The sequence below is a fragment of the Protomyctophum parallelum genome (assembly GCF_964188405.1).
Source record: "Protomyctophum parallelum genome assembly, chromosome: 22".
In the NCBI taxonomy this organism is placed as follows: Eukaryota; Metazoa; Chordata; class Actinopteri; order Myctophiformes; family Myctophidae; genus Protomyctophum; species Protomyctophum parallelum.
Window position 1 is genome coordinate 34,170,974 of NC_139714.1, and position 12,390 is coordinate 34,183,363.

General features: G+C 41.6%; 2 protein-coding genes across 2 annotated transcripts in view; both read right to left on the reverse strand.

The window, feature by feature from the left end:
* dyrk2 (dual-specificity tyrosine-(Y)-phosphorylation regulated kinase 2) overlaps window positions 1-12,390 on the reverse strand; it is a 43,832-nt gene that overhangs the window by 2,800 nt on the left and 28,642 nt on the right. The gene's annotated exons all lie outside the window — the stretch shown is intronic.
* LOC310879698 (uncharacterized protein) lies at window positions 2,879-8,406 on the reverse strand (the record flags this gene model as incomplete). The annotated part of the gene is made up of 6 exons (XM_083794512.1): window positions 8,301-8,406; window positions 7,713-7,869; window positions 7,098-7,193; window positions 6,474-6,599; window positions 4,712-4,753; window positions 2,879-2,941 (listed from the first exon to the last, which is right to left on the reverse strand). Exons 1-6 carry the CDS (start codon window positions 8,390-8,392, stop codon window positions 2,879-2,881), a joined length of 576 nt encoding a protein of 191 aa, XP_083650638.1. The 5' UTR covers window positions 8,393-8,406.

The following is a 12,390-nucleotide window of genomic DNA, read 5'->3' on the forward strand; positions in this document are numbered from 1 at the left end:
CAGTAATTGTAAGCCATAGCGTTGCGTGAGCACACACACACACACACACACACACACACACGCATACACACACACACACACACACACACACACACTTTAGAAATTAGATGTATTTGTATTTATATTTGTATGTAAATGATTGTTTTAGGTAGATGTTTAGCTGCAAGGCCTAACCATGGGACTGGGGTTGCAAATTAGCCTTGCGGCTACAAACCCTATGTACAATGCAACGGTTTCATGTTTTTACAACTTGATACATTGTTTTTTGTATTGTCCCTGTTAAATAAACGTATAAATAAAAAAATAAACACACACACACACACACACACACGTTGCGAAAGTAGCTGCAATTGTTTACCTGGGCTGTAGATGGCGGAAGGCAACGTGTGAAATAAGCTGTGGATCCTGCGTGATATATGAAGATGTAGGAGTGCGTGTTCACGCCGGTGCCAGTGGTGTGAAGTTAATAAGCGTCACACACACACACACACACACACACACACACACGCGCGCGCGCGCGCGCAGTGGTTGTATCGGACACTGTACACACACACATGCTTTGCGAAAGTAGCTGGAATTGTTTACCTGGGCTGTAGATGGCGGCGCAAACTTGTATATGCCACTGCTTGTTGTGTTGCGGCGGTAGATAGAGGAAGCATGCCAGTGGGGTAACAGTGAGAACGGTGGCATGTGATGCAGGTGTCGCTAGGGGGTGGAGGTGTGAGGTTGCGTGTTTTCCCATGTAAGTAGATGGGAAATGCACTAATAAAGTAATTTTTAATGTGGTAACCGGGAAAAAGGGCTTTGTTAAGACCTCCATATTATTATGGTCAATGTCTGTGTGAAAAGTGGGAGTGATTGGTGCAGGCAACGAGGAGCTACAACAGTGTTTCTGACACATTCGGACAGAGTTAATAAATAGTATATATATAATATATATATATATATATAAAATAATATAGTAGCCTATTATAGTATGATGATATATGATGATGATGTTGTAGGCGATCAGCAATGCCGGTAACCAGTGTAAAAATAAATGTATATCTGAATTGTAACTGTATGAAACGGTGTCATATATATATATATAATCCCATGAGGGAGTCTCAGACGCCAGTATATAATGCATTTCACAATAACATCAATCAATAAAAAACATATGGATGTCTGATTACCGGTATTATAAATCATAATGGGTCTATATAGGCTATAGAACATATTTGTTTGAAAACTCCAGACACAGGCACTTCTTGATTACAAGTCATACTACGAAACAAACACGACTAACATTCAGTTTTTCCTTATAATTCATGCCACATGATGATGATTTTAACCCATTCTGACCTGAGATCAGATTCTAAAAGTGTCTTCGATTTTTCAAAAATAGCAGACCTACAAGCTCGTATCGCGCCACTCGGTGGCGCGATATGAGCTTGTAGATCTGCTATTTTTCAATAGCTAAAGCACGACATGATGCTAACACCAAAATGGGTTCACGTACAGAATGGGTTAACCCGTTTAGACCGAAGAACAGATTCTATAAAACGTCTTCTAAAGAGTTTTCTGAAGAAAAACATATCGGTGGTGCTCAAACTTTTTCATGTCAAGGACCCACAGAATGATATGTATTTGGCCGCCGACATATGTCGTTCCAGGGACCCCCCCCCCACCCAGAAGCAAAGATTTGAGTTAAAAACGTTCACTGTGAAAGAATATATATTCAAGATGTGCACAAGCTCGTAATGACTTTCTCGAGTAGTTTTTCTGTTTTTGAGAGTTCAATTAAGGCTTTCATTCATATCGGTTAATTCCTTTAGAGTAGATTTACACTCGGGATTTAACAGTGTAAATATCCTTTATGTTTGTAGATCTGCTATTTTCTAAAAGTTTAAAATAACGCGGTTAAAAGCTATATAAGGCGACACCCGAGGCGTCCTCAGGTCTGAGTGGGTTAAGCTCTCCACAGAGACTGATTACCAGGCATTACTTCTGTATACTAAACCCCCACATTCATATCTATACTCCTCCCCCCGAACTCTGACCAAGTAACCCGCTCAACTAACCATTCATTACTAAGTTAAATTAACGCAACTGCGACTCTCTCTCTCTCTCTCTCTCTCTCTCTCTCTCTCTCTCTGTGCAGGAGGAGAGCTCTGAGGATATCCCCGGGCATCGACCACATGGGCTCTCTGAACTGGGACCTGGCACTGTGTCTGTTCATTGCCTGGGTCATGTGCTACTTCTGCATCTGGAAGGGGACCAAATCCACAGGGAAGGTGGGTAGGGGGACGGTAGTGGATCTCCTGGGTCCAATCCGGCATAATAATCACATCCTCAATGTAGTTTTTAATTGTATTCATTTGTGACAGTGAGGTGAAAGACAGTAAAGAGCCTTGGGTCGAATTCGAACCCGGGTCAGCTGCAAGAATGACTGTAGCCATGACTGTAGCCTAAATAGCTGGACCCAATTATAACCACATATTAGGTGAGGTTCCATACACCCTTGCTGTTTTTGTCACTTTGTCTTTGTAGGCCCACATTGGAAATTGTATGAATGCATTTATAGATTATATTTTTCTGTAATGAGTCTCTTTGCACCCCCTTCCCCCTCACTCACTCAAAGGAACAAAATGGAAATAAGCTCTCAAGCTTTATCGTGTTTTATTTACAAACACAAACACATTTATGTACATACTGTACAATACATGTACATTGTACATACAACAATGTAGACAGAAAAAAAAACTAAAACAAAAAACCAAACGCTCCTTACACCCAACTGAACTAAAGTGGGTAGAACTGATCCAACAAGGTCATTCTCAGAGCCCTGTTCTGGGGCTGATTTGTCACTTGGAGCGTCCGTTCAGCAGCTTTGCATTCAGCAGCAAATGCTGAATGCAAAGTCTGTGACTCCCAGTGCCTTCATAAGATCCCGGGCCACCTTAAAACAAAACAACACCAATGAAACTCAAACATTAATGATCAATATCAAAATACATCAATCAATTATTCACTATGGCCCCTTTTCCACTGGTTGGTTGTTGGTTCTTTTTGGTTTTTAGTCCATGAGCAAGGGCTCCAAATTGGAACGTTAATTATGAATTGAGTGTGCAAAACCATTATTAGATTATCACCATGAAACTTCCCCAATTGAGTACTTACACGAAGACAATGATTTATTGTATTACAAACTTTACATTTTAAATATGCAAATGAGGCATTATGTAGGAAAATATGCAAAATAATCGAAAATATGAATATGTGTGACTGTTTTGGTTTGTTTTTATATTTATCATCGTCTCTGCTCTGCTGCTGTCCTGACGCTATTTCCGGTTACCTTTACGCACAGGGCGCACACATTTGAATTTCTCCGGTCAGCCTGACTGTGTGTGTTGTTGTTGTCAACATGGCTCAGAAGAGAATGAGTGATTTCTTTGGTGGGTACCAACTAACTAGTACTAGTAGTAACTAGTACTAACCCTAACCCAAATCAAGTCTAGTTCATGAACCCTTCATGAGCACCAGCAGCAGCGTTCAGCAGGGGACGAGTGCTAACGTTGAAGAGGGCATTGTCGTGGAGTTGTCATCGGAGGAGGACAATAATAAAAACAACAACAGCAGCCATGAGCCAGGCGACTACCGTCATTACCCTCACGTACATAATGACATTCTGGACACGTAACAGACGTTGGATATACAGTAAAGGCCATGATGAGGGAATTAACCACTCCGGAGCGCAAGAGCACATTTGGGGTTTAAGGGTTCTCATCGGGCCCGAAAATTAAGGCCCGGCCCTAACTGGGCCCTAACTGATCAGGCCCTAGGCCCGGCCCGGCCCGGCCCGGCTCGGCCCGGCCCGACTAATTAGCATAGATTTTAGGCCCGACCCGGCCCTAAAATGTCGGGTCGGGTCGGGCTTGTGTAGAATTTGAGAACTCTACACAGAGTAAAAGTGAAACGCCAGTCAGCACCATCTTCATAATAGATAAATACACAAACAGACAGAACAGAACTATTATTTTTATTATTCTAAACAAATTCAATATATATATTTTTTTTTCATGGAGCCCCAGGCCCGGCCCGGCCCGGCCCTACTGATTAGCATACATTTTAGGCCCGGCCCGGCCCTAAAATGTCGGGTCGGGTCGGGCCTGGTCGGGTTCGGGCAGAGTTTGAGAACTCTAGTTTAAGGTAAAGCATTTACTATTTAACTATATTATTTCTCTAATAGTCACTATTGCAGTGAGAAATAATATAGTATTTACTAATTACTATGGCCGCCGTGCCAACTGAACTGCTGAATGCTGCTGCAATTTAATGTCAGATATTAGATTCTGACGGGGAGGGATCTATGAATGATGACGATACAACACCCGGGTCGCAGAGCCCAAGCGCGCTGCGCTGTCAGCTCGTCTGTTGTACAGTTGTACATTTTGTCAGTTTGTTCATATAACTTGCGTGTGGAGAGGGAAAGTAAAAGCCACTTTTCCGTGTGAAAATGCACATTTCACATGCACGTGCATTTTTGCGGCGTGTGCTAACGCGCACGCACCCCCTACTAGACGCTCAGCCCCTGCTAGTGTAAAGTACTTCCCGCGGGCCTGGACTAAGAACCAAAAAGAACTGAACCGGTTCCCATTGGGAACCAACCGGTGGAAGGGGGGTCTATGAGCAACCTGAGGGAGAAAAGAAGAACAATTGAAAAACAAACCTGCTGTCCCTCCTCAACACTCTGGTCAGGACGCATCACAACCTAAGAGAGAGAGAGAGAGAGAGAGAGAGAGAGATATAAAGACAAAAATCCAATCACTCTCAGCTGTAATTATGTTCAAGCTGCATGCATCCAATACAAAGTTTACATTATGTTTAGGTCTGTCACAATGATCACCTTATCGCAATTATTTGAGATGATTATTTGTCATAAATGAATAAATGAATCTGTTGAAAAATGTTCATTTATACATTTTCATGCAGTGCGTTGTGTAGATTAGCTATTTCCAGTATTCTATAAAAATATATAAAAATATTAACCCATATTGGGCGTTTTAAGCATTATGTTATACTTTAGCTATTGAAAAGTACAAAGATCTACAAGCTCATAGCGCGGCACCGAGTGCCGTGCTACGAGCTTGTAGGTCTGCTATTTCTTTTAAATCGTGAAAATGTGGCGCAAATCTTTGAATATATTCTTTCAGAGCGTTTTTAACTCAAATATTTGCTTCTGGGGGTGTCCCTGGAACAACATATTTTCAGATGGGGGTCGGCGGCCAATTACATATCATTTTTGAGGTCCTTGACATGAAATATGAGAACCACTGACATACTGTAGAAACATAGGTTTTTCAGAAAGCCTTTAGGATTTAGAAGACTTTTCTTTATAATCGTTCTCGGTCGAGATGGGTTAAATCACTTGCACAACGGGTGCAGCCACACGGGGGCGTGTGAAAACCTCTCAGAGCTTGGTGTCGATGCGTGGCACAGAACATGAACTTTGCTAACTTTAATTCATGTGAGTTAGTGCAAAGCACAAAATTAACCTATTTTTTTTTTTTCAAAATGGCCAAAATAGAGAGATATTAAAAAAGTTAATTAATAATTAATAAAAGAGATATTATAACCATCTATGTCTATCGCCAAATATGGAGTACAGTATATGCAGATGTCAGAACAACATTGTGATGTCAGAACAGGCCAGCTCCATATATGGAGATATAGGGGTGATCAGGTCCAGAGCCCGGGCAAAGGCTTTTGTGCTGGTTCTGGACAACCGGCTATCTGATGGACTCGACATCAGGCACTGCACTCCCTGTGGGGCTGGAGAATGCATGTGTCGAATTTGAAGTGGGTGGGGTTCCAGATTACAGACGTACGTACAGAGACGTGGTGCATTTATAGATATAGAGATGACTAATGTGTTGTGACTGGTAGCTCAGTGTCTGTGTGTGTTATCTGTTAGGATGAATGAGTCATGATTGAATTAAATTGTCTTCACCTCATGACTCCAACAATGATTTTCCGCCGTAGTCTGAAAACCCACCTTTTCAGACTCCATCATGGCCCATAGCACTTACCCTACCCCCTTAGATAGCATTTCTGTAGACTTAGATAGCATCTGATACAGACTTATAGCATGTTATGTAGACGGCACTATAATTGCATTGTATATAGTCATAGCACGCCATAGTACATATGTATAGCATAGTAGTATGTATATATATAGTTTATATGTATAGTCTCATAATATAGATATTCCACTGTTACTTTCTTAGCTTACGCATGTTTTATGATAAATGCTTTTGTGATGTATTCCCATGCTTTTGTTCTTGATTATTGTAAGTCGCTCTGGATTAAGAGCGTCTGCTAAATGCCTAAATTGTAAATTGTAAATTGATTTTGACAAAGTTCCAGATTTCTGAGGTAACCATCTGAACCGCCAGCTCCATAGTGTTACTGAGTGTGTGTGTGTTTATTACCTCCAGCTCCATATATTGTCCCAGTCCCTTCGCTGTGTCCAAATGAACCTTTGTTTGACCAATCAGATAGAGATGCCTCTCCTTTCGCACCTCCCCTATAATACCGTGGGCATCAGACAGCACCTTCTACACACACACACACACACACACACACACACACACACACACACACACACACACACACACACACACACACACACACACACACACACACACACACACACACACACACACACACACACACACACACAGTTAAGTTTAATTTTAAGGTTTGTATGTACAGTATTAAAGCTGCAAGGACCCCCATAATGCTGAGTGTAGAAATGGAACCAAATGGACCCGTATTTGGTTCCTAATAAGGATGCTATGATATACAGTATGAATATATCGATATAGCAATTCTAAATTGGATTATTGACAAACAATCAGCACCTTGTTCCATTGAATGTTATTGGTTATCAAAGTGGGTTCCAGGGGGTTCCTTTTTAGTGGGTTCTAGTAAATGGACACTTCCAGGTCTGTAACACTGAGACTGTACAAGTGGAACCAAATGGACCCATAAGGGGCAGACTTGTGGGGGTCCTTGAAATTAAACCATTTGAGAACCACTAGTGTGTCACTCACCTTCAAGTCGTCAGGGTTCTGTGTGGGACTGATGGAGTAACGAGACAGTTTTGGTCCATCTGGACGTTCGTAGAACATCAACTGTCCTGTGCCATCCTGGTACCCAGACAGAAACACAGCGGCAGACAGACAGATGAGAGTGAGAAAAATACAGACAGTTACAACATGTAAAGGCAATGTTATGGATTTGATCGTGTGTGTGTGTGTGTGTTTGATTAATTGATTGAAAATTTGTATTAATAGTTTGCAGAATTACAGTACATTTCAAGCACAACTCAATACAAAGACTAATAACTGTGAGTGGACGACCCAATAAAGCATTACACTTGTTTACAAGAGGGTCCACCTTGTTCAATTCATCGGAATGTGTGTGTGTGTGTGTGTGTGTGTGTGTGTGTGTGTGTGTGTGTAAATCCATATTTAGGTCATTACTTTTGACCCACAACGGACTTGGAATTTTGAAGCAGTAAATCAACTATGATTTAAAAGGGGCTGGTTACTGTGAAATGGCACAATATTTACCTTTGTCGATGTGTTGCCAATCGGCGATCGTCAATACACAAAACCATCATAAATAGAATAGATAGGCTATAATGTAGTGTGTGTGTCAGTCACCAGGAAGTCTTGCAGTTTCAGTCTCCCGTTGTTGCAGTTAAAAAAGGTGTCATGTTGTCTGATGACGGTGCCCTCTGATTGGCTGAGCTGACGAGCCTTCTCATCCCATAGCGCAGCGTCGATCACTCTGGCCTTGATCTCCACCTTTTTGCCACGTCTGTTTGTAACAATGGTACATTTTCAACTTCCTTTTACAGTAAAATGACTCAAAGGGGAAAAGGATTTTATCAATGTTTTTGCTGAACAAATAAAGAGGTAGGAGCGCACACCAGTAGTTGGGAGGTGCTGACCGCAGGAGATAAAACTTGAAAAAAGGGAAAGAGGCCGCACATTGAACTGACGTTTCAGCAAACAGGATTCCTTCTTCAAGGTATCATACCTTGAAGAAGGAATCGTCAGTTCAATAAATAATTCTTGCATCGTGACGAGTTGTGCAGCCTCTTTCCCTTTTTTCAAATCAATGTTTTTGCTAAAATTGTGGGAGACTTTTGGTTGCTAATCACTGTTAATCAAGCCTTTCGTTTTTGACTCAACATTCTAGAATACCTCAGAGGAACATTGTTCTGTGAGACTGTTGATTATTCTGACCTGAGATATTCGAACCAGTTCATTTGTCTGTCGTGCTCGGGAAGCTTGAACAGTGCTGTCACTTGACTGTCAAAGTCATCCATCTTCTTCATCTTGACGTCTTTTATCTTTTGCTGTTTGGTTCTATTTTTCCTTGGAGCCATGGCTGTGTAGTGTATATCCACCATAAAAAACTACAGTCAGGCATTTAACCACTTTGAACATATCACTATATTTAGCACTATTTTCTGGGGGGTCCCCAGTTCAAATATGATTATTTTGCACGGTCACAGCCTGAAAAGGCTGAAAACTCTAACTCTATGTGATGGGTCATAACTACTATTCAGTGTCATTTCAGCCTAGTAAACAATCTCTTCTATAGTTATAATTATAGTTATGTAACGCAACCTAAAACATTGATAAAAAGGCAGTTAATAAACAGTGATACTTATACTTCTTCTGGTATAGGGTTTCATATCAAAAATATATATGCTACTTTCTGAAGTCATGTGGCTAGAGAAGGAGACATTTACAGGTGGATTTGCATCAGCAAAGGGGGGAGAAATAAAGTCAGGGACAACATTTTAAGCATTAAAAATACTTTTATCCAACATTTGGTGAGAAGCATTAGAACTGTACTATATAATAAGTATTTAGTTATATTTTCAACTGAAGCTGAATAAACATGATGGGGGCATTTTAACATACGTCTACTCTACTCAAATCAAAGGGATTATTTCATTTTTGTATATGATAGAAAAGCTTTAATAGTATGGAATTCGTGTTTTGCTTATTTTACACCAGCTATGCTATGTCATGGGACACATGCCACCGAATACTAGGAATGACCCTGACATACAATCCTGTGATTTAAGGTAGGACCTTTTTGGACACACGTCACGAGAACCACTGTAAATCACAGGATATGTTTTCTAAAAGTAGTAGGGTATAAAATAGGGATAAAGTGGTTAAACTGATTTCATATCAACTAATTTAGCTGGGAACCGAATGAGTAGTGAGTGGACCACCGCACCGACCACCTTTCGGGTCCAAAATGGATTTTTTTTCTTTTTGGATTTCATTTCGTAATTTGTCCACTCTCAGAGTTATAAAGGGGTCCTTGAAGTGAACACGTTTCAACCACTGTACACTCTGAATGTGTATGTCAATTAATTTCTCACACCAAATTAACATTGAGACGCTGGGTTAAGGTTAAGACACAGTTCTTACCTGTTTAGTGAAAGTAAAAGCTTCTGTTCAGAGACGGCGGCGGGCAGCGCGAGACTCTCCAATTGATTTAACCTAACCGCCTACCGGAAAACACTTCCGCTTCCGAATATTCCTTCCGGTGTTAGACAGCATAATAATAACAAACAATGATTATGACAAATGAGGGTGAACTGGTTGCTCTTCTGAATGATGTTATATATTTATAACATTTATATATTTCCTTCTTACTAGAGGAGCAGCATCGGAGACGTTTCGAGTCGGCGTTTTTATACTAGAGGAGAGACAGTGCTTACATATGTAGTGAAACGTCACTACACGTATTTTACCAGTAGGGGGCAGCATCGTACAATATTTGCACCCTGTGTGTACAAAGAGAGGGGGGGGTTAACCTGTTGTCTTTAGAGATTATGGGAAGGGTTGCATAATACCAGTACTGATTGATTGATTGATTGATTGATTGATTGATTGATTGATTGATTGATTGATTGATTGATTGGTTGATTGATTTTTTAAACAACAGCAAAACAAGTAGCAGGGCTTGTTTCCACTGCGGTTCATTGTACTCAATTCATCATCATGACATACAATACATAGGCCTATATCAGCGACAGCAACAACACTGAAAGCAATTGCATTTACAGAAAAAAGTGTGGAGGGGCAGATGATGCCACCAGGCTCCTTCCGTGGAGCTTGTTGAGGAGTGTGTTATTGGCACATACTTGTTTTGAGGACAACCATGTTTTCTAGGTCAGATTTAAAATTAGCTGGGGAATCGAAGTCGGTCGTGGCTGTTCATAGAGCATTCCACATTTTGGTGGCACCTTAGCTGCTGCATGCATAGGCCTGCGTGCGTGTGTGCGTGCTTTGCGTGAGTGAGTGAGTGCTCGTGTGTGCGTGTGTGTGTTGAGACTTCCCTCATGGAAAAAACAACCAAAAAAAGGTTTATCTATCTCATCTGTTGATTTGCCTGAAATGGGTCTGTTGTAGGTCACCCACCCTGCCGAGGTCACAGCCAGATACATGCAGGGGTGGCTGAGATATTGATCTGTCTTTCTGTCTAAGAGTGTGTGCGTGTGTGTGTGTGTGTGTGTGTGTGTGTGTGTGTGTGTGTGTGTGTGTGTCTTTATTTACCCAGGGTAGTAGCTGAGCACAAGTGCTCATTTTCAGCAACGCCCTGCACATAGAAACACACACAGACAGACACACACTTATACTGTTGGCCACTAAGCAGCTCCACTGGAGCAGTTGAGTTGCTCAATGGCACTTCAGCGGTGATGGATGAGTGATGACAATCACTTCCCGACCCAGATTATTCCTGCCCGTCGGGGGAATCGAACCGGCAACCTTATGCTCCTCTAACCCTTATGCCACTGCTGCCCACTGAGCGTGTGTGTGTGTGTGTGTGTGTGTGTGTGTGTGTGTGTGTGTGTGTGTGTGTGTGTGTGTGTGTGTGTGTGTGCGTGTATCTATCTTCTATCTATATTTGACTTTCTATCTCTCTACCTACTCACCTGTCATCTACTTGATCAATACATCAATGCTAATCACTTTACTCGTCATCAATACAGGTCCATCTGGGTGTTTTAGGAGCATGTTTTTTATTTGTTGGTGAAAAGGGGTCAGCAGAGACAGAGAGATGAATGTTTGGCTTGGGTTTCACACAGCAGACCACCTGTGGAGTCTGGCGGTGTAGAGTAACAACCTTCTCTCAGACAGAGTACGGTTATGCATGGCTATAACAACTAGGTCACCATCAGGGTTTTTTTTTTTTTTTAGTTGTTTGGATTTTTTGGGAGGCCAAAATCAACGGACCATAGCTGTTGGTCTGGCATGTTCAGCCCATTAATGACTCACAGTGTACTTACACTACAGCTGATTAGTTTTCAAAATCATAGCAGCGTGGCTTGTTATACAAATACTCTATATACTCTATATAGAGTATAGTACTCTATATAGAGATATATATACTCTGTTCACAACATGTTCAAAATGCAGTGTTGTGACATGACATTATAGATCACAGCTGATGATCAGTGTGACTGTGACGGTCACAGTTGGTCAGAGAAGAGTGTAGACAACCACATGTCTCCTCTGTTCTGCTTCAACACTGATGACCGTGCCCAGGGAGGATAGTATTTGTTTTTTGCAGTATTGCATGTTTTCTCAAGCCAAAGTCAATCTCCGAGGCATTTGTTGCATTTCCCTGGCTTGAAACGATCAAAACGAGTTTGATGCCCCGTGAACTTTAAACTGACTGCAAAAGTGAAAAGCATTTGCGACATGCCATACATGCCAAGCCTGACCGCAGCCATCTTGACAATGTTATAATCTGCTGGGTGAAAAGGGAGCATGCAGTTTGTTTTGTACGGTTCACTGTGGCGTAACCTCACGTCACCAGGCTGCACAAGCCTAGTTTTCGTTGAATGAATTTGTGTGATCGGGGTGAGGCCTTTCCGGCCCCTATACTACTAATATCCGATTATAAATCCGGTTGCCAAATCGAGCTGCCGGATCTCACTAGTCTCTACAAGTTACAATAAAACATGGATGGGCCTAAAATAAAATTCATGTTATTTTTTTATTTTAAATATGAGCCAACATGCACCACATCATGGGGTTTATTGGTAGGCCCTATAAAACACCTCTGAACGAGGGGGATATCCGATCTACACCAAAGGCATGGCAACGCCTTTCCCTTCTGGCTCCCAAAGTATGGAATGAACTCCCCATTGCAATCAGAACGGCAGACTCACTCCCAATCAAACGCCGTAATCTGAAGACACACGTCTTCAGACTCCTCCTCAGCCCGTAGCATTTGCCCTAAAAATGTTATTTAGATACTAGATAGCATGTTATGTACAGATTATTGCTTAGGACTATT